Here is a 23,558-nt window from a genome sequence, read left to right as displayed (position 1 = left end):
TGATTATTAGCTGTTACTCTAAGCAGGAAGCTACTTGCTTTAGGCATCTCAGTATTTATCTTCCCAAGTTAAATTGTGTGGATGTGCAGCTGCCAACACCAAAACCAGTCACAAGTCTCTGACAGCTGATCCCAAGGGCATCAAACACTTACAGTGTGATGTAATGTACATTGCTGAACCACTTCTGGTTCTGGACCAGCTCATACACAAAATACACATTTATTTACATTCACTTCTCAATTTTTATTCTATTTCTCGCATGGTCTTCAAATACAGTTTTACAGGTCTTTTTCTGCTACAGATACTGTTGATCTAAAACAGATTAATGAAAGTGGCATTCCAACCTTAATGAAAATTCATAACCATGAAAGATATGTCAACATATCACTTTACAATCCTAGAATGATGGTATTGGCCTGACATTCCATAGGCTTAGACAATTAACTTCTATAATAATAACAAATTCATAGGAAGAGAAAATGTGGCAACTCCTTAAAAGCCAAGAAATAAGGCCACAAGCATCCTATGCTGTAATGTTATGCATCCAGATGAAGTAAGTCGAGTCTGGTATCCATGAAGAAACAAAACTCTCCCACCTGGTAAATCAAGGTTATCAGCTACTCAACATGCACTCAAAGCTGTATAAAAACTAGTGGCATTCAGCTTGGACTTAATGAAATCCCACAGCACAACCCCATACCTCTCTCTAAAAATGAAATGAACTTGTTTCAACTTAAATACTTTGCTACCGCATTAAAAATCATTCACATTCTGCAGAAAAAAAAAAAAAAAAAGAAACATCTTGCACATGACTGCACCAGAAGGCCAAACACAGCATCTCCTTACAGGCTGCAGAGAGCGTTACTGCAATCTTAATGCCATTCATTACAGGTTGCAAATCAACTTCTATGCAGCTGGAGGCTTGTAAGAGCAACCAAGCTTCCTTTGTGCACCACTGAAAAAACCCCAGGAAAATTTAAACGTAAGATATAGACAGCTTATGGCAGCAGGTGGAAGAAACAAAGTACTGCAAAGTGCATACCATTGTCCAATCACCTGTCTGGGACACTGGGCCTACTGCCAAGTACCATTTCCATTAAATGATCCAACTACCTGAATACCAGGTCCCATACGAAGCCAGTTCCATCCCATCACCAAGCATGTCCATCCTGGGTAAAAACATTAAACTCTTGGAACATTTAAAAGTAGATAACCATTTAAATAATGTGTAAAAATGTGCTTATTGTGGCATTTCTTATAGAAAAGTTATTTGATACAAATGTGCAGGACTTGAAGACCCTGATTTAATCAAACTAGTACGAACAGGCTTTGAAACATGGTGACTCTTCCAAGGACAAATCCCAGCTGTGGGCCAGCTCTCTCTCCCTCTCACCATCTTTCATCCATAATCCCATGTGAACATTACCAAAATTAACGGGTTCAGCAAAGCATCCTGTGAATTGCTGTTTCAGTCCCAGGAGAATGATACCCTCGAGCAGTGACAAACTGCTATCTGAAGGAAGGGTCAGTTGGGATCTGCTCCCCTTTCCCAAGATGGTCAGTACCTAGCCCTGGATATGAGGCACAGTAAGAAAGGTCAGTGCTGAGGACAGACTTGTTCTCGATTGTGGTTTTAGGTTTTTCAAAAGTGCCATCTTGGACCTATACCATTTCACTTTTCAAAAGAAAAAGTTACAAAAACCAGTAAACAAAAAGTTAGTCAGCATACATCTAGGTTTATATACACTGAGATTTACAAGTTTGTCATTGAGTGACTTCTGCCACAGACCACTGCACATTTGTCCCTAACAAAACAAAAAGCTTGAACCAATGGTCATTAGAAGTGACAACAGGTCATTGCTTTATCAACAAGCATAAAGGTAGTAAAAAATAGAACTGTAACTACTTATCTTTAAAAATGCTGATTGACACAAGCAACCCCTCCGATTTCTGCAACTTGCAATTGCACATCCTGCTCTATGACAGAGAACAAAACCTGCATCTTTATAGGCATTCTGCCAGAGACCAATTTTCTGTTGACACTTGAACACAGAGAACTGTCATCAACCACAGCACCGACTGAGAGGGATTCCTCTGAGAAGCTATAGCCCATGCAAGATTCCTTGGCACTTCACACAGGACCAGGAGAGGACAGGGTTTCTCTTTGTTTAACAATGTTTTCAGCAGCATTATCCCCTTCCAACAAATGACAGTCTGAATGTGTGATGGGTGATTTTCGCATAGCCCCTTTTACCAAGCTGGCTTATTGCTGGCTTTGTGCAGTTAGACCATATGAAGATCCCCACCACTACCTGCCCAGCTGTTAAGGGTCTACAGTACTGGAACAGTTCACTGTCAAGCACTTCAAAGGCTTCTTCCAAGGATAACAACATCCTTCGGAAATCCTTCCATTTTAGCAATTTCAAAACAACCCAGCTTGCTGTAAAATTCCAAGATTCTTTTATCATCTGGTCTCACTTCACAAAAAGCCCCACGGGAGCCTGAAGAAGAAAGAAAAGAAACAAAATACTGTAGGAGAAGAGTTACCATACAAAGCACAGACATCAAATATTACTAGAGTTCCCACCAATTTTATGAGGTAAATCAGTGATCCAATCCCACACAGAGCATAGTGCCCAAGAGTCCAGATTTATGGCAGCACAGCTGACCATCCCTAACAGCACTACACACTGCAGGCATCCATCAGTCTGAACAAACCCTCTGCACACCTTTCACTGCACACAAAAATACCTGACGTTGGCTCCAAAAACAGCATTGCAGGAGGGCACCAAGTGGCACAAAGGAAGTGTGAGTGTGAGGTGCACAGTCAGGGCAGGCAGCCAAGCACTTCCCATACTGAAGGTTTGGTAATTACCCACCAGTGCACACAGCCAAACTTTAAAAAAAGCATCATTGCCAATGCCAGCAGGAAAAATATAGACTTTTGGGCAGTGTTCAAGATGTAAAGATGTGTGCTCTCAGTGCCAAATTGCTCCCTCAGTTCTGCCTATCTTCTAATTTGCAGGATAATAGCTAAAATGAAAAGCTCCCCTTTTCAAGGCAGCAGCAGAAGTCAGCTGTTCAAAAGCTTTTGTAATTATTTACCCACATCTTCCCAAGTTTGCCTGGCACCCTAGAAATGACATGCAGTTAGGAAAAAAAGGAATTCTAAGTGCAAGAAACTTACCATTAGCCTTTAGAGAAGAGAGCAGGCAGGCCATCATACTTTTGGCCACACTTGGATCTGTCACTTTTTTGTGGATATCAATCTTTATCAAAGATGGGAAGTTAGCAAGGAACGATTCTGGCAATACTTCTTGTTCTTCATGGAAGCTTAGCATTATTTTCTGGAAAGAATATTAGAAACAGGTATTTAATAATTATCCAGCTTTTCATTTTAATTGATCTTTATCAGGGGAGACTGCTTTTCTCATGGAGTGTACCCCCAAACCAGCAGGCTTTTCAGCTACACCTCTTGATGGCTACTTAGTTCCTCATCTGCTAAATTGCTGTACTCTACACAAAAAGACTGGCTAGAAAAGCTTCTCAGACCATCAAAGGAGGCATGCAAAGCTCCTTCTCAATGACCCGTACTTCAAGTGAAAGAAAACATAAGCCAACACATAACCAGCAGTTTGCACACAGATACTCATCTTTGTTTCTTTGCCTTTTTAATGAGCAGTTTTAGGCTGCCTTGCACCATTTACAGCTGTCACACTCCACAAACAGCTCAGAGATTTTCACACCAAAACCAAGTGCTCTTGAATTTGTTTTCCCTACTTAAACTGGTAAGACTTTCAGTGCTCTACCTGCAGTATGGGGAAACTAATACTACATTTTGCAGTAGAACAGAGCAGGAGCAATAGTTTACTTTCAAATGTAATTTTCTCCAGATGAAGGTGCTTTATATTTACTGCATGGATTACTACTCAAGTACACCTCATGGGTGTATTAGAGCACATAGCTGTAGCTGACTGGCAATGAATAATTCTACTGTCTCCTTCTGATACATCAGATGCTTTAATACATGCTCAAAGTCTTCAGAAAGGTGAAAAAACTGAATTTCATGTGAGCTCAAAAAGCAAAGACCCACTTTGGAAAGACTTCAGCATACAGTTCTGACCTCACAGGTTATACCAACCTCTGCTTCAGACAGCTCCTTGTCACTATTTGGTTTAGTGTATTTTTCTTGCATGAAAGGGATCCAAGACATTTTGCATTTCTTAATGAAGGGAGTTACATCAACTGTTCCCAAAGCATAGCCACATATGCCATCCTCATCTTCTAAGACGAAGCAGTAATCCAGGCTGAGGGTGAGCAGACCTCCAACTAACCTGCAGGAAAAAAGTACAAATTCAGTCAAAAGAAGGTCTGTTTGACCAAGTATGCTCTTCAGGTTCCACAGAGGAGACTCCAGAGTCAACCAAAGAAGTGAGTCCTCCAGTATGGAATTAGTTCCAACAAAGCACTAACTGACTGATCAGCTGTCAAAACTCAGCTGTGAGCAACATCTGCACCTCAGGCTTCAAGTGTTTAATTCTATACACACTGCTCTTCAGCTTTTGCTCTTAGTAGCTCATTTTACAGCTCATTTTTAATGCCCCATTTTTTTTAAACTTCATCTATCATCGATTATCCTTTTAAAAAGTTTGTATATGTACTTCAAAAAAAACTTGAGGCACTTGACTGGGAGACAGCACCTCAAAAACTGTCAATTCTCTTTTAAGAACTACAGTAGGTCAGAAAAAATACCAGAGGATAACTACAGACTATGGACAGTCTCATGATATACTTTCACAAAATTTGAAATAAGATACTGTGATGCACACCTTTCATAATATAGAGGTTTCAGCTAAATTTATTTTCTAATAGCTCACAACAGGCAACCAAGCACATGAGCTGAGACATAACTGTCAACAGTCTCTTTAAGAAATCAAAACCCCAATTTCCTGAGAGTAAATTATTTTATCTGCTTCAAATGTTCTTTGTATTCTTCCCACACACAATCCTAAAAATTCAAATTAAATACACTATCAGGACTTCATCCTTCAGAATGAAGGACACTTGTTGCTAATACATACTTGTCTCCAATTAAATCTGGTAAACTATGGAAGGGTTGATCAGCTCCATCAGCATACATTTCTCTGCAGATCTTATATACAGATGCCTAAGAGGAGAAAAGAGATTATTCAAACTGAGCAGTCACATTCAAAAGAGAGTGTGCCATTAGCAGCTGCACTGTAACCTAGCACTGACAGGCACCAGTCACCAGAGATCAAAAGTATCCATCTATGCAAAAAGGATGGCATTCCCTCTACCTCTTCCCTGAAAGTAACTCAAAGTTGCCTTCAAAAACATGGCAGTTAAGTTGAATGGCTGGGAAGGAAAGGCTGGAGGGGAACCTCCTGCTCTTGTAACAAGATTAATTCTGAGGGGCAGATATCTAAACACTCAGTGCCACCATTGCTACAAAGTCCCTTCACAAAACCTCTGATGCTCCAGTATGGCAACTCAACCTCTGCAAAGGACAGATACATCCTGCATGTTAAAAGGCTTTCACCTGCATCTCTTTAAAAGAGCAAATTTGAATTACTCCCATCTTAAATAAGAAACTTCACTTTTTTAAAAAAACAAAAATGCTCTGCATTTGACACTCTCTTCCTTTAGTTAAAGAGTAACTCCTCAGAAGAAATACTGTTTATGACTGCATGCTCAGCTGCACCTCTCATTGCTAAGGTGGTTTAGAAATATCAATTCCATTTTCTACCAAAGAACAAGTCAGCTTAGGGGGAGTCCTGCATGAAAGTTTGGAAAAGGCTGCTTTACTGCTCGTGTAACAGCACAGGATAGAGCTGGCCCAGAAATGACAGGAAAAGGAGTCTTCATGTGTCAGCCTAGTACGTCTGACTGGCTTCAAAGTTAAGACTTGTTTGAAATACTACAAACTCAACCTAGAAACTCCTGTTTCATCTCAGTCTACCTACCAACACAAGATCTCAAGCTGCATTAACCCCTACATTGTTTAAACTGCATCCATAAAGAGTTAATTAACTATTGGCTGATACTTCACTTTCAAGTGTTCTCCATGCCAAGCTAATAGGAAAGAAACTATACTAGAGATCCATTCAGAAAACAGGAAAGGTAAAAAGCACTAATCAAAAATGACTAATGAAATTTTCCTGATTTTAAAGTAATCAAACACTCCAAAGCAGATTTGACAACATTCTTTCAAAATCAGACCAAAAAGCTTCCAACTGTAACTAAAATGATAAGAATGGCTGAACCATGATCCCATTTTTCAGCTCCATTTTGAGATGCAGTATCAATGTTCTGCCTATACAGCTCTGCAAATACCAGCAGGTACCACAATAACCATTGACTGAAACAGGCATACACACCCACCTTCTAAGGTTAATTCACTGGATGTTTCCCTGCGGCAAGAATTTTTCTACCAGCTGGACAAATTTAACTTGTCTTTCATAAATAAAGAAGGCACTCAGAGATTTGAAAGGGTGAGAGGGTGGGAGGCTGGGAATCAAGCTGTGGGTGTACATGAGGTGTTGCACAGCATATTGCTGAAGCAGAGGCATATCATTTAACCTCAGTTCTCCTGTGAGCTGGCATTTGTACTTTGTGCAAGACATCAGGACATCTGCTTCATTAGGGAAGACGGGACTCAGCAATAATCACTGTTGCCCTGAAAGAACGTGCATCACTCACAGCAAAAGTGACAAGTGTCAAAAGCAGTTACCTCATCTTTAGGGAAGTAGGGTCGTATGGTGTACACTTTGGAAGTGGGTGTTAATGGAGGTGGTTGAAAAAAGAGGTCATTTGCCCCATCAATAGGCAGCAAACGCTGTGAAAACAAAATATTTAATATAACTGTATGAACAACGAACCCCATCACTCTTGGGTGTGCACTGCAGACTCCCAAAATAACATTTGCTACTTGCTACCCCAAAAGAAGGTGGGGTTGGTATGCTTTACAAATGCAAAGACCTTATTTGAATAGAAAATATCCAATTGGTGTTCTAAAATATGCAATTGAAACAGCACATTAAGAGTCTGTTAATCTTAACTGCTTTAAAAACTTTTTACCAATCATATCTATACTGTCTAAGAACACAGAATGTCAGGAGGAAAGGTTTGGTCTGAAGAGGGTTAACTGGCCAGAGGAGACGCTTTATCCCAAAAGCAATGCGCTGATTCAATTTGCTGCGCGCAGAGCACCTGTGAGGGGGGAAAAGTACAGCGCCTGAAAAATCCATGAACAAATCTGCACATGGTACAAACAGCGAGCTAGGAATACTGGCCAATTGAATTCCTCGCAGTAAAGCACATTATGGCATTATTTCCAGAGGAACCAAAATTTGGAGGACGATCCCTTTTGCTCATGGAATTCCCATTGGCAGACAAGCATGCGCGCATTGTGCAATTGCGGGCGCAGGTAAAAATGCTGTGCGACCTGCAAAGAAACAATGTGAAATGTACAACTAAAGCCGCTGCGCTTCGCATGCGCGTGGGACAGGCAGCATCTCCTTGAGAAATTACTGTAGAAAGGGGAGGAAAATTATTTTAAACCAAGCTGTAAGGCTAATGGGCTTTGGACCAGAAAGCCTTCGGCAGACCAATCCTTCCAGACCTCTGATGTGCAACAAAAGGTTTCTCATAAAACAAAGAAAATGTCATTCAGTTGTGAAGTCATATTGATACCTGGAACTCTCCTGCTAGACCACCTCTAAAGGCCCAGGGTTCTTGGTCTCCACTTAAGAACTGTGCTGAAGATTGACTACGACACCCTGTTGAGATCAGATCCAAGCGGAGAATGTTACGAGAAGGGGGATTTCCTGGGTGTCTTACATGTCCAAAAAGCTAACATACACTTGTGGAAAAAGCTCTCTAACTGAGCTAGAATCCAGGGCTTGGGGAAGGGGAGGGGCTGTAATAATGTATCATTTATAAAGCTTTTGTGCTTGTGCACTAACTGTGGTACTTAAAATTTTTTTCATTACCTGTAACAGACAGGTGAGACAATTCAGCTACACACTTCATTCTAGACCAGAAGGCACAAAAATGGTGCCATGCAGAACTACATACTCTTCCCACACATTTTGTACACTTTTTTTTTTGGGTATTTGTGTCAGAAACATTCATTAAATCTATGAAAATCTGACATCTTGGAAGCTATGTGGCTCAATAGATACTACCATAAATTTTAGATCAAACAAATGCCATTATCACAGCCCCTGAAAAAAAAAATGGACCTTTCTGAAGTCACATTTTAGTACTGATTGTTTCTAATCTTGTCAGAAAACTAGGACTAGCAATACATGTAAATAGTCTGGAACAGATGAGGCAGCCAGGACAGCTGTATGAAACAGCATTCTTGCAAGAGACTACACAGATTTACGTCATCCAGGCGACACCTTCACAATACTGTTGGCACATTAAAAAGCTAAGTAGTGTTAACTGGAATTAACTCACAATTTAACTAATACACCTTGGTGGCCACTACTAGCTTTGCTTTTTGTATCTTGATTTTTATTTCCACAAGCATACTGGATGCACCAAGGACCCTGCTGCTCAACCAACAGCAGCAGCAGGCCCACTGCAGTGCTTAGCTTTAGCTTGCACTTGCTTTAGAAAAGAAGCTTCCATTGGCTGTTTGATTTTTAACACCGTTCTGCCAGCAAGGCACTGCAGCCTTTGCCAAATAACATAAATGACAGCTCTGGAGAGACAAAAAAAGCCAAGTGGTATCTGGAGTGGAGATCTCAACTACCTGCCTAGTTTTCTGACAAGAGGAGCAGCGCAAATACTCTTTTCCTTTTGTGGACAGCAATCTACCTCCTGTTCAAGTAACAGTCTCAGATCAGTACAGACAAGTATGTTGTGCTAGTCAGAGAGTCCCAAAGTGTGCCAAGTTTGACATTTATGCGAGTTTAGGAAAATAGGTTCAATACAAACTATCCTTAGTATGGTAAATTTCAGAAACAATCCAAACACCAAAACTCAAATTTGGTTCACTCCCACATTTTAGAATTCTCACATAAGAAGAGATCCTTCCCAAAGAGATCTAGTCAAAAACTTGGAAGACAGTATCTGTCTGTCCTTTGAGACTACAACTTAACTAGCACTTCCAATAATTACAGTAAAGAGCTGTGTGAATGAAGAGCTGTATAAATGAAAATCATAGTTAATGCCTTAGTCGCTGCGCAAATGTGACTTCAGTTCATGCCTGCTGTACATCTAATCTATCTGAGCTGCCTCACAGACAAAACCTTTCCATTTTAATTAATTAATGACGACGCGCTGTGAACATCTGGCGCTGTCCATCCAATAGCAGTAGAAACTTGTGCTGAGGATTCTCCCATCTGTACACAATGGGGAAGAAGACAATAGAAGTCATTAGTAATCCATAGTACTGTACAGCCACACTAATTTAAGGGACTGAATGCTAGCTGGACTTGGGAGGAGAGGTGAAAAAAGTGAACATCCAGTGGACCATTGAGCACACCACTGTGAAAACTAACTTGTTTGGATTTGTAATGTACTTGACTTTATATAATGAGGTATTTTATCAAAGACCTTTACTCTGTATTTACACCAGTGATCAAACACAAGCTGAAGACAAAAATGGCCCCTCTCACAGAAGCACTGTTAGCATAAGAGTATTAAACTGTACATGTGAAAAAACCTTAATTTTCCAACTATCTAATACCAGTGTGAGTACTGGAACAGAACAGTGCCAAAGTTAACAGAGTTGGTGTTTACTCAGTTGGCTTCTACTCAGTTGGCTGTGAACCACTCCAAATATTTGATGCACTTAGAGACTTGAATCTAACTTTACAGGGACACTGAAAACAATTTCAGCTGAATTTAGTACATAGTCTGATAATTCTGAAAGGCAGTCTGCATTGGGCCCTTGATGAAGACTACAAGAACCACTGTTCCCTTTATAGAGCTTTGGCCTAGAGTTGTAAGCAGATTAAGTTATCAAGAAGAGAGCATTCTGTCTAGCTAAATGTCAACATACAGCAAGGATAGTAAAGTTGGAGGAGATGTGTTACACTTAAAAATGCACAAACTAAGGCTTTAAAAACAGCATGAAGTTGTTCAAGAAATGTTATCATACTACAATGCTGCTGAGTTTTCCTCCCCCACTATGTTTTCTTCTCTGTGCTTTGCAGAAGGCAGTCTTAAAAGCTCTCTTCTTTATCAACTATGAGTTTGGGGATCAGATATTTAACAAGCACAAAACTCAGGAATTTGTTGGGCATAGATGAAGTTGATCATTTAATAGGTCTTCTCTGTCCCTGTTTAAATCTGTCAGTATTTAAGAATATAATTTAAAGACAATCCAAACACTAGGATTAGATCAAGGTTGTGTAACGGTTAGCCACTGTGAGGTTTGTGACAGCTACAGAAAGTGTGACTTGAGACCATCAGCTTTGCTGTCTGCTGTGTATATCAAGCAACTCCACAGCATATTCCTTACAGTTGGATTGAAACCTGAAAGTGAAATGAGGTGACTAGAATTACCCAGGCCATGCTGGTGCTATATGCCAACTTAGGATCTCTCAAAAATATTTCAGGAAAAAAAGCAACAAAACAAAACAAAGTGCCACACATTAAAAAAAAAAAATACTGTTTCAAGATTATTTTAAGTCTCAGACTAAATCTGTCCAGAGAGCTCCACAATTTCCATCCATTACCAAAAACTAAAATATAGATTTAAAAAAAATTAAAAAATCAGCAATTTGGAAAGTGTTTAAAGGAAATGATTTTGCACCAGAATAGCCTTATGCTAAAGCTCGCATGCGCACAGGGGCTGGGAGGATCACCTTCCTCATGGCCAGGCCCATTGAAAGGTCTGTTGAAGACAGCAATAACGTTATCAGACAGAGCAAACAGCAGATGGCTGAGGTGATCACATTTCGTAGTGTCATTTCCAATCAAACAGCGGGGCATCCAAGGAGTTACATGGCATAGTCCAGTGTGCATTCAGTCAAGAGTAAGTTAAAGTCAACACTTACGTGTCAGATGAGATTCAAGTTTCATTAGCCCAAGAAGAAAATCAAGGTCTCCAATCTTAAGCATCCAGCAGACTTCACTTTTAATAGCAAAGCAAACTCACTGCAAGCATTGCTTCAAATAGCAAGACAGGAAAACCTTTAAAACAGGGTCAAACTAGACCCCCTGTCCAAGAAAACACATTCACCTAATGCTTTAGTTTTCCCCGTGGGCTAATTAAAAACACACATAAAAAATAATCTATCTGGGATTATAATGGCTCCCAATGCACCTACCTAACCACTGCACAAAAGATTTCACCATTGACATAATACTCTTGATATCCCAGACGTAGGAGTACATGTCATAAAGGATTGTCCTGTTGGCACAATTGGAGAGGCGAGTGAACATGCCCATCACCAAGCTGCACATCTCTTCAAACTTGGCTGCTCGGTTACGCCATTCTTCTATCTATGAGAAAGATCCACAAGATCAAACACAGGCTCCTAGAGAGGAGTGGTACTCTAAATACGGAGAAAGACTACGCAATTCACCACTTCTTTTTACCAGGAGGGACTATCACACCACACATGACTCACAGATAGTCTCTATGGCTGTTAGAAGTCAGGCCAGTACAGGGAACACTAGTCAAATGCAGATACTAGGCTGCCTTCATAGCTGTGTGGCACTACAGGGCTTAAAACAGTAGATTCCACTGGAGGAATGAAAATTACTGTGACCCGTGGTTCATTATACACTACCCTTCAGGTCCTACTAAGTAGAACACCAGTCTCTGTTACAGACAACAGATAAAATTGCTTTATATTTTGACATAAAAGGAAAGAAACAAGATTTGCACTCACTTTTTCAGCATCCTTTCCTTTGCAATTTACGCTGACAACACTGCTATTTGCTCTAAGCCACTGGAATTCCCTCAGCATCTGTGCACCTTTGGGTCCATGCTCATAAGGAAGGTAAAACAAGTCAGCAAGAAGCTGTAAGTCCTCTAAAGTCACTGGTTCTACTGTGTAAAGAGGCTTTTCATTCGGCCCAGGCACAAAATGTTCTTTGTTAATTTGCTCATCAGTCTGCATAGGTGCAATGTCACTACCAGAGTCTTCCTGCATAGACATCTCTGGAGACTTTGACTCAACTATACTCTCCTTATCGGTATCCATTGGCTTCAGCTCCTCTGCCATCTTGGCTTCAGCAATATCTGTCAGTATCTGGTTTGCATTCTTGTCTGCATCGTCTTGTTTTTCCACCACCATGTCCATTGGTTCCTCATCAGATTGCTTCTTCTCCTCCTCCTTGGCCAAGGCCGGTGAGTCACTGCTCAGCGCTGCACCCTGGCTCATGATGGGCTCCTGGTACACCGTGGTAACCACTGTTGCTGCATTTAAAGAGGATGGTGCCACCAGCGGCCCTACATCCCCTACAGAGGTTTTAGCACCACTGTGGGCCACTTGCCTACCTGAGAATAAGAAACAAATTTTGTTTTCAGTATCTGCCAACTAACATTCAAATCACCAACTCCTGCAAATGGTGGATGATTTTGTTACCACAGCATCCCATCAGCACAGATTCCTTTTGGTACTTCGCCTGTTCACTTCTGTCAATGTAACTCTAACTATTGACTTTGAGTTTTGCAAGTTTCCTTTTCACATAACTGGTAAGCAAATATAGGATGAAGAAAAAGGTAGGAAAATGATTTAATATTTATTTTTAACTATGCCATCAGAATAAAAAGCTCTCCAAGTAACTATTTTCCCCTCCGCATCAAATGACTTGGTAAAGTTGTATTTGAATATAAAGGACAGTTCATAATAAAAGCTTAATATAATGAGGTGATGCTTAAATATTTCAAATTCAAAACTGTCTTTAACCTGGGGAAAATTGAGACATTCAAAACCTTACCAGATACAATCTTGGACAACATGCTCTAACTCACCTGCCCTGACCAAGGTCATTAGACTCAAGATATCCCAAGCTCCTACTGTAGAAAAAAGGTGTACAGTGCCAGAAGGGACTCAGCTGATTTATGCAGACAAACTCAGGAAAGTAAAACTATCTTAAAACAACTGGAAGAACATAGAGTGTTCAGGACCAGAACTAGTTTTTAAAACAATCTAACATCAACTCAAAAAAGAATTCCCAACTGTACTTCCTATTCTCACAGGTTCCACTGAAGCCTAGTAAGAACTGGGACTAGCAAGATCTGGACCCTTTCCTGCCTTCTATCAGAAATGCCAAAAGATAATACATCAAGACTGCTTCTGTTGATCAGTCAGAGCATTACAAGCACACTGCAGAACATCAAGCATTCTTACTCTTTAATTAAGGTTCCCCAGTTACTAAGGCAGAAAATATTTCCAGCAGAAGTGTATGAATTGCCAGGATCTGTAAAATAGCTTTAATCAAAGCACAAATACTGAACATCTAACACCATTTTTCTACCAGTCCCAGAATGATACCAAATCATACTCACTGCTGTATTGCTGAGGTACTCCAAACTCCTGTAACCATTCCGTTAAGGCCAACTTCAGGGCCATTTGTGGGCTGTAGAGAACATCTGTTTCAATATCTTCATCACTCCCCTCATTTTCCAATTTAATCTGGATCGAAACCGTGCTGTCTTCAGTATCAGCTACGGAGACAAATTTTAAAAGTTATCACGTTAGTTTAATTTAATATAGCAAAAATAGATGTCAGACAAGGCATTCAGTAACTCAGGGGCTTACTTGACAGAAAGGACAAGTTACTAGATTTTAATTAGAAAAAAAAAGAAAATGATGGTCACCACCAATGTGAACGCAGAACCCGACACCTTGGCATTCAGCGTGTCTTCTGATCTGAACTGCTTCTATTCCAATGAAATCATATCCATGGACATATTTCAAACTTGGGCATTAAACTCGCTTTCCAAAAGCATTAATTACATAACCACAGAAACCTATCCAGACTAAGAAATTCTTTGATACCATGTGCTACAGATATGCCCCAGGAAGTCAGTAAAGCAAGATCATTATCTTTCAGGCAACTGCCATTTACTTATGGAACAAAAAAGGCTAGGTGATCATAAGAAGAAAAAGTTGGTGAGGAAGAGAGAAAATCATTAAAAACACAGAGAATTGGTATGATTTATATGGTTAAGCATAGATCCAGCAAACAGTTACACATACTTACTCATCACTACATCTTTTCTCACTCCATTCATGTTAGACTTGTACCAGGTCGCAAGCGTGTGAATGGCAACATAATTGGCTTCAAATTCACAGTTTGGATTGGTCAGAACACCCTTGAGTCGAGGGATGAGCTCAGTTGACCGACCCTTGTAAGGCCCAAGAAAAAGCCTCTTCTGATCATAATCATTAGCATGAATGTTATCCCAGATAACTGGAGCTCTCCTGATGATCTTAGAAACTTCTTCAATGGATTCTACCGGAATGTCTTTGGATACAACTTTCGGACCTAAGCAGGAAAGAGGATGATCAGAGGGCTTTGCATATACTCGAAGATTCAACCCCCAAGTAGCTGGACAGTTTAGTTTACAAAATACGTATGAGAAAATACTTAACACCAACAAAATAAAAGAAATAAGCTATCAGTCTTTACCTGTCCATAACACTTCAATTCCAGGGAGCAGTTTTTCTCCTACAGTCCGTAAATACGGCGACTGGGCAACATTTGGATAACAGAAAGTTCCACAGTACTCTGCACAGGAAAAGAGAATGTCACTGTCAATAGAAGGATGCACATGTGTGACAACATACACAACTGTCCCACAAACACATTGAGAGAATACCACCCTTGGAAATGAAAAACATTTATTAAATTAATCAAGTAAGGCCCAAAAGTCTAAAGTATAAATGAAAAGGACATTATGAATGACATTCAGCATAAATATCAGAAACAAATGGTAGAGAATTATTTTAAATTGCTCAAATGTCAAAATTAGGAAAAAATCAAGTCCTTAAGTACAAGGCCTGTTACAGCAGATAGTATCCAAGAGAATTAGAAAACCCCAGCACTCATCACAAAGTGCAAATACCTAAAAACTGTAATAATGGAACATATATCTCTAAAGTTAAGGTCTGCAACAGAACCACAGTGTAAGAGGACAAACTAAAAATAATTTTTGATAAAAAAAGCAACTCGGTGACTAGTGAAGTAAGCAATCTTATTAAAAATAGGAACCAGTGACAGCTATAAGCACAGACTACCTCTACTTTAAAAAATTCTTAGAAACTAACAACCTGCTAATTCAAGAAGCAAACATTTCAGTTCAAGTTAGGAAAAAATAAATTTTCCATTAGCCTAATTCTCAGTTCAAACTTCTTGAACTGTTCTATCAAGCTGCCTTATTTGCTTGGCATTGAGCCTTTCAGAGATTTATAAATTTGAAAAAAATCTTTGCATACATCTGAATAATCAAACTTTTCTTTGTAAAACAATTTCTCCAATCAACCCCAAAATACTCCTTAAGGCAGTTATTAAATGTTAAACCAGGTTTTCAAACAGTAAGATAACAGTCCCCCTCCTTTAAGGCTCAGTGAAAATATTCTGCTTGTTTTACCTGTAGGACAGAAAAGGAATGTGTCTGGTTCTCCTAGATATTGATAAATTTCATTTGTGATTGAGACTTGAGCATGAGCAAAAGAACTGAAAACTTCTTTGTCTGCTGCACACATGTTGTGATCAATATCATCAAAGAGCAGTGCAAAAGATCTGCAGCCAAACTGAGAAACCTAATACAAGAGACAAGAGTAAAATGTTTAATTTGTTAAATTATTGTTGCTTATTCTAATCAGACTGTAGTACTTTTAGATCTAACCTAAGAGACAGCTACAGGAACAGGGATATCATTCTATTCACAATGAATGTCTGTCTCTGACCCATAGCTCTGCTTCTCTCAAAGATTAGATCTTTAAAGACCTGCAATCTGTTCCAGTTTTAACCATCCAAAGCTGATCTCACAGGATGGACAGCTGGGGAAAAAGCTAATTCTGTAACAGCTCTTGGACAAAGGAGAGGAGTCAGGAGAACAAAGAAGATGCACATGTCAGGTCTGCAAAGGCATTTATTCTGGGCTAGAGTTCTTGCTTTAGCAGTGCATCTTGGCTTCAAGATTCTGAAATACTCTGAAGACAAAAATAGCCTTCAGCATCCAATACAAGATGAGAATTTTTTTTAAAATCAAGGTTATCACTGGCTACTTTTGCAATGCAACTTGAACACAACCATTGGAATCATTCAGAGACACCCAAACTAACACCTGAAAAGTGCTGAAAAGGTTCAAGAAGCTGGTGAAAAGCTGCAAGAGTGAGCAAGGTACTGGAGCTTCCAAATTAAGCAGCACTGGAACTGTGCTAAGTTTGTGTCATCCTTACCTGGTCCAGCTTACGTTTCAATGTGGATACCTCTTTAGGATTGGAGAAAGTGATGTCAAGTCCAGGTGAGATTGCATAGATGAATTCTATTTCATGTTCTCGTGCAGCTGATATTAGAGTCATTAGCTGCTCTGGAAATTAAATTAAAATATTTCAGAAGGACTCAAAAATTTCTCAGGCATCATCTTAAATTGTATTATAAAGTGCAGATGCCTCTTCTATCATAATTAGAAAACCAAATTTCTGGGATTTCTTGAAACTAACACAGCAAAGAACCCCAAATTATTTGGAAGATTTTTCAGCAATTATGCCAAAAAGAATACAACTGTCCTTGTATTCTCATTTTCCATATTAAAATTTTTATAAATATTTTAGAAGTTTTCTTTATCTCAACACTGTGAGACAAATATGGCTATAATCTGTTTCCACAGTACATACATCAACAGTTCTAGAATTATTACTCACTTTCCCCACACATACTAACAATTTATTGCAGTAATATCACCCCATGTGACAGAGGTTCATACACCACTCATATGACTGAAGCTTGGGCACATGAAAAAGTGGGGCATAACATCACCATGTTACTACTTCATGTGCAGAAGTAGTTTCCTTAAGAAACAAACTTGCAATTGAATCTTTCACAGAATGTTAAATATTCTAAAAATATTTATTCATTCTATTCATATTATAAAAAATATTTATTCAATCTCTGATGTTATTAGGTATTACCTTGCAGTATCCTTTATTTTTCTGCATTGATACAAAGAGGCCTCCAAGAAGGATTATTTACTTTCAAGAGAGTCTAATTTTTCCCCTCACCCAAGGAAAACTATAATCCCTTCAGTTTAATACAGCACCATAAATCCCATAAACACCAGAGGTGGATAAAACAACTCACACTAGTGTGAACAGATCATTTATGTTCTGACTAATTGGTCAAGAGCTGTTTTTCTAACAGGTACTATTTTCATTGAGACAAGGACTTAATGAATCACATAAAAGGACATGCTATTTGCTCATCAATCTTTTTTTCCTTTCCTAAAGCAAATAATTTCTACTTCAAAAAATGTTCAAAAGACATTCAAGAGCCAGAGGAATAAGTCTAAGCAACCTTTCCTGTGACAAAAAATAAATCCTGTAAGACAAAGCCTTAAAAGCAGTTTCAGAAATCATCTGCAGTTATAGTTAAAAGAAGTAAATCCATGCTTGTTCCAAAGCTCCCATAAACACACCTGCAGGGTATTAAAAAGAGGCTTTCAGTCACCTTTGGGAATGGCTACTGTGATTAAACACACACAAGTATACATAGCAATAACCAATTCATTCAAAAATCTGCTTCTAGAAAGCACAGAGGAGAAATAAAGGCAATTACCCGCTTCCTCCACAGAGTACATTTCTCGCCAAAACATCCTGTGCTTGTAGTCATCCTTTGGAGCATACAGGTATGTATTCAGTCCCCACTTCTGAAGCCTAAAACACAGGAAAAAAGCCTTCCAATAGCCCACAAATTCAGGAATTCTGTGTTTTACTTCATGTTATTCTTTTACTCAATCGGATTTTTTTTTCTTCACTGAACATTGTGTTATATTATTAAGTCACAATAACTTTAAGCAAAAATTATATTGAACAAAATTGGTATGTGCAAGATAAAAAGGTGAATACAAATCCCAAGAATACAGATATTAGGCAGAAAGTTGCTCTAGGTTAGAACAATAATTCTTTCCAGACTTAAGTGGAAGTTTATGATTACATTCCGATGGAATGTGCTGCAGTAAGAGGAAACATGACTTGCCTTCTAAAAAGTTCCTTCCTCTGCTCCATCACCCAAGGTCTTCCATAAAATCCTATGGGCAACAAGATTAGAATTATCCAGTTAGATTATGCCTGCTTCATGAAACTTTGTATTACAACCCACCATTTTCTTCTTCTTTTGCTACATTTGTCAAAAAGCTTTCCAAAGCAGAAAGGAACAAAAAATAGTTAGCACGAGGAAAGTGTTATAACCTAAAGTGATCTAAATTTAAAATGCAATTATAACTTCGTTTATTTCTTATGATCTAAGGTCTTATAATTTTGGCCACTGAAGCAATTAATTTTCAGAATGCAAACTGTGTTCCTGAGCATATGCCCTTGACAAGTCAAGTCAGCATTTTTACAGCAGCAGACTGAACAGTTATATCTGAATTAAACTACCACACCAGACACCCACAAAATAGACTTGACTTTAAGGTGAACACTGAAAACAGTTGAAAATATTTACCAGCTCAAAAATGCTTAACTGGTGGTACAGACTAGGATTTATATAAGCAGAATATATAAATGCAAAAGATGATGTGTAATTAAAAAAAATGTGCAAGTGAGTCAACAAAATGCTTAGGATTTTATTTCTTTTCTGTTTAATAGGATCTTTGTCAAAATTAAGTTGCAAAGTGATATCCTACTTTACCATTTCCACATTTTACGAGCTAATACTATGTCTGTGAATAATCATATATAAAAGCATCTACCCAAGTGATTTTAGAGTGTATTGAAAGTCATACAATTCCATGGAAATTGCAACTGCTTCTGGCTTTAAATCTAATATTTCCATTCTAGAAACAATACTTTAAAAAAGCACTCTCAATGCCCTCTTAGTCAAGCCAACTCACTTAGACCTATGTGCAAACAGTTCAACCACAAGTGGGAACTTCAAAACAAAGCTTCAGCTTGCAGCCCATGCAAAGACCAGGGACTAAAATAACATGAAATTTAATAAGCTCTGCTTTTCAAACAGCATGGGCACTCAGTGATGAATGATACTACTAATACACAAAGCTCACAAGTATCCGTAGAACACCAGCTCAAAAGGTAAACAATATCTTCATTTCCAAAGCTATTCACCCTTGTAAATCTGCAAATATTCAGTCTCATTGAGGACACAATCACCCTTCTACCTTCAAAAACTCCAAACTGGTGCAACTGAAGACATTTTCTATATATTATATTTCAGTTACATGCTAAGTGTACAATGCTCTTTTAAGAAGCTTAAAACAAGAGGCTCAAGTTTTAAGAATTATTCTCTCTAAAAGTGATCTGAAACTGCCTGGCACCACAACGTGGCAAAACTGAGCAACTACTCCTCACAACTGCCTGGTGCAACAAGGAGCAACAAGAGAGAGCTGGGAGGCCTGAAAACTTCACAGTTTACTTCACCCAGAAGGAATTTCTTATTTTCACTATAGTTTCCAAACTCTGACTGATGCTGCCCTGAGGAAGCTCAGGAACTCACAGAAGAAGTAAAATCCTGTGAAACCTAAAGAATTTCCCCTATGCCTCATAACTTGTTCATGACACTTTTGCTTTACTTTTAATACTACTGTTTCAGACCTACAAGCCTAAACAGAGCACAGCCTACTATTAAAAAAAGGAAAAAAGAAAATCAGTTATCAAAAACTTATTAAATAAGGCTGAACAGAACTGGCTAATCTGCAGCAATACTCTGTCACCACATTTCTTAGGTTACTACTGTTACCAGCCAAGTACAATTCTTGGATCTTTCTGTCTAACTAAAAAAATCGACCTAGTTTTGTATTACTCCCTCAGGACTGTGTGTCAGGTTAATACGAAGTCAACAGATTATGCCAAAATACCTCATCCCATTACCATGCTCTCCATCACTGAAAGTCAGGACATCCTAGAGGCAGTGCATCCAAGCTTTGCATTCAGCAAGCCCTTAGACCTTATTACTGTGCAAAGAGTGAATTTGGTAAGTGGCATACACTCTTCACACTCTTAGAGTGCACACCCACTGTTTGGCCAGCTGCCCTCTGCCTTTTCTACCAAGATCCAAATTCTCCATCTCAGCACTCTAACCTCACCACACCTTAGTCTGTGCTAACCACTACTTTATATTTAAGTATTTATCTACACTTCTGAAGTTAATTCCTGTTTTTCCCTTAACTCTATAATTCCCTCGAGTCACTAACGAGACAGATGTTTTCACTCACTACCGTTTACCTCCTTCACCACAAGTTTGTTTTTCTGTTGGTGGTGGTTTTTTGTTTGCCTTTTTCCTCAACACTCCCCTATTCCTTTTTTCCCGTATTATTGTCAGACTGGCAACTCCTAACCAGTGTTTGACGGCTTCTTCGGGCAGAGGCCATTTTCTTGCTTTGTTTTGTGCACAGTACACTCAGGAACACCTGCAACAAAATATATGCTGAGGCAACCAACGATGTAACTAACATGACAAGAAAATTTATTATGGTATTCTCAGTGGTTCCAACAGAAACCTGGATGAACAAGAGATGTTCCAGGTGTATCAGCAGGAACATGAGAAAACATGTTGTTCAATCTGTGTTTTTCTTCACTGTTATGTGTCTCCAAAGCCCTCAATTTGGTATCTACCTTCACAGAATTAAGTCCATTAGCAGAAGAAAGGCATTTTTCTCTACACTGATTGTATTTAAGCCTTACCAATTCACCTATCACAGTCATATTTACAGAACCCGAACGATTTTTTAAAAGATACAAACAGAAAACAGTCTGCAAAGCAATGCAGATACTGACTTTGATAAATGGCCTGTTTCCCTCTCCATTCCATCTGCTAATAATTTTTGTTTTCCTACTGGAAAATCATTATTGGTACAGAAATAATTTGAGATCATAAGAAATAAAACTATTTAAAACCAACTGTTACGCTGGGAATAAACCATTTTTCCTGCTGACTTTCAACTACCTACCTTAACTGACCTGTCAGAAATGCATTACTAAGAACTACAAAAAGTCCCTTTATTCTGCAGCTTGAAGAACAATTTAAACCTTTTAATGGTGCAACTATGCTAAAAGACAGAGGATTGTTCTACAACTAAAATGAGACGCCAAAATATTTTAGAGAACAAAGTGCATTTAATTTTTGAGTAGAAGTCCACGGAATCACCTATTTCCTACTCAGGACTGAATGTGAGCCTCTGGAGCGCAGGAAGAGCACGTACAGCCAAGATAATCGCGCGGTAGCTCTGCTCTCCCACTTCCCCCTTTAGACACGTACGAGCAAGCGAGCCCCAGCACCGCCTCAGCCGCTCGGAGGAATCATCGGCGCGCTGGGTGCCGGGCCTGCCCTCGCCCCGCCGCACAGCTGCCATCAAAGGGCGCTCCCCGCTCCGCCACAAGCCCCGGGGGCAGAAGCCCCGCCCGGGAGCCGCGGCTCCTCCCCACCCTGGCGGAGTCCCGGCCAAGAGCCGCACGCCACCTCCCCGCCGAGCGCGCTCCTCCGGGCGGGGGAGGAGACGGCAAAGCAAAGCCAGCTGGGACCAGCCCACCCCCCGTCTCCCGCGGATACCCAACCCCCCGTTCTCCCGCATCCCGTCTCCCAGGGGAGACCCCCTCTGAAAGCTCTCACCTTCGACGACTCCGCAGAGGAAGCGGCGGGAGCCCAGCGCGGTCTCCGTCTCGGTGTCGGTCTCCTCGCCCCCTGGGACCGGCCCTGCCGCGGCGCCCGGCGGTTCTAAGGGGGCGCCGGGCACCCCGGCCGGGTTGGGACTGCCTTGGGGCTCCTCCAGCGCCGCCTGCCCCTCCTTCTGCACCATCCTGCCGCCCGCCGCCAGCGCCGCCGCTCGCTGGGCCGGGCCGAGCCGAGCCGAGTCCCTGCCGTCCCCGCTCCGCAGCCCCTTTGTCTCCGCCGCTCCGGGGCCGCCGCCGCCGCTTCCTGTTTACGGGGCGCTGCGCCTGCGCGGGGAACCGGCCCCAACCGGTCCGCGCCGCTCCGCCCGCAGCCGCCCCGCTCCGCGGGACCGCCGCGGGGGCAGGGGAAGCGTCTGCCTCGGCGGGACGGGAGCGAGGGACGCGGGCGGTCGGGACGGCGCCGGTGGAGCGGGAACAACGGGCTGGGGCGCGGGAGGCTCCTCGGGGAATGAGGCGGGCGGGCGGCGCGCGCGGTCTGCGCAGCCGCGGGGCGCGGGAGGGCGCGCACTGCGCGTGCTCGGCGGGGCCGGCAGCGGGAGGGGCGAGGCCGCGGCCGCCTCAGGGCGCTTGCGCGGGGAGGCAGCGCGCGCCCGCGGCGCACGCGCGAGGGGCCGCAGGGAGTGAGGGGGAAGCGGCAGTGGAATAGCACGCATGCGCACTGGGGTTTGTGTAGGGAAGCGGCGCCGAGGGGGGAAGGAGGGTGGGGAGGGAAGTGTTTACCTCTGCTCTGCGCCTGCGCCTCGCGGCGTAGCGCCCCGGCGGGAGCGCGCCTGCGCGGGAGCGGAGGGCGCGCGGGCTCCCGTGAGACGTGCCCTACTTCTCGCGCTGCCGCGCAAGCGCAGCAGGGCCCGCCGGGGACAGCGAGCGGCTGGGGGCGGGGGTCGGCTGTGACCCTCACGGCACGGGCGATGGCACGCCTGGAGGTGTGTCCGTGCCTGGAAGAGGCCACGAGAATGCTGAAGGTGGGATGGTATCAGTAGATCAGAGGTGGGCTGTGAGGTCACACAGCATCTCTCCTGCTGCAGCCGCAGGGGAGCACCCCAGGGCTGAGGTGACCTCTCTTGTGACTGTGGGGAAATTCCGGCAAGGCGATCCTGCCAGCCTTCCCAGCACTGGGGAGGCTGCAGCAGATGCCAGCCAACAAGGAACAAGTTAATAAAGAGCTGCCGCAAACCCCAGCTGGCGAGGAAGGGCTGGACGAGGCCTGCGGACATCAGGGCAGACACTTCACGTTTCAGCCACGTTTCCGCTCATTTCCACTGACAGCAGCTCGGGCATGACGAGAAACCGAAGGCGGCTGCGTTTCCGGCAGCGGCAATGAGCCTTGGCCAAGGGGCATCTCTAGTTACTACCATCAGCAGGCCAAAGCTTTCAAGGAGCAAAAATAGAAATTGTACAGATACCCTAAATAGGAGCCAGCTAAATTGTATTGACACACGAGCAGTCTTTACAGAAGGGTTAGAGAGGAGAAATGCACAGAATCTGGGTGGAGAACACACAGGACTGTCACACACCTCCAGAGCTTGGTGATAACCACAGGGTCACATAAGACCCTGAAGGGGTGCTCATATCTCTATCATGGCAAAATAATCCTACAGTAATAATTCTCCCAGTGTTGCAATCTCATCCTTTTACAAAATGCTTGTGTTTCTAGGCAGTGTTCAGGATGCTGGAGTGAATCACTGCCCCAGGCTGCATCAGCTGCCTCAT

At 41.6% G+C, this 23,558-nt stretch overlaps 1 protein-coding gene across 1 annotated transcript; it reads right to left on the bottom strand.

Annotated features, from left to right (window-relative positions):
* Positions 1-218: 218 nt before the first annotated feature.
* Positions 219-22,329, bottom strand: OGA (O-GlcNAcase). The gene is made up of 16 exons (XM_071446445.1): positions 21,787-22,329; positions 18,199-18,250; positions 17,779-17,876; positions 16,404-16,534; positions 15,590-15,761; positions 14,629-14,727; positions 14,200-14,484; positions 13,502-13,660; positions 11,877-12,487; positions 11,310-11,484; positions 7,714-7,799; positions 6,752-6,856; positions 5,082-5,167; positions 4,142-4,334; positions 3,188-3,347; positions 219-2,501 (listed from the first exon to the last, which is right to left on the bottom strand). Exons 1-16 carry the CDS (start codon positions 21,971-21,973, stop codon positions 2,365-2,367), a joined length of 2,736 nt encoding a protein of 911 aa, XP_071302546.1. The 5' UTR covers positions 21,974-22,329; the 3' UTR covers positions 219-2,364.
* Between the last annotated feature and the right edge of the window lie 1,229 nt (positions 22,330-23,558).

Source organism: Agelaius tricolor, unplaced genomic scaffold, assembly GCF_023055355.1.
Source record: "Agelaius tricolor isolate 1412-34295 unplaced genomic scaffold, bAgeTri1.0.p SCAF_22, whole genome shotgun sequence".
Classification (NCBI taxonomy): Eukaryota; Metazoa; Chordata; class Aves; order Passeriformes; family Icteridae; genus Agelaius; species Agelaius tricolor.
This window is presented reverse-complemented; position numbering and strand designations above follow the sequence as displayed.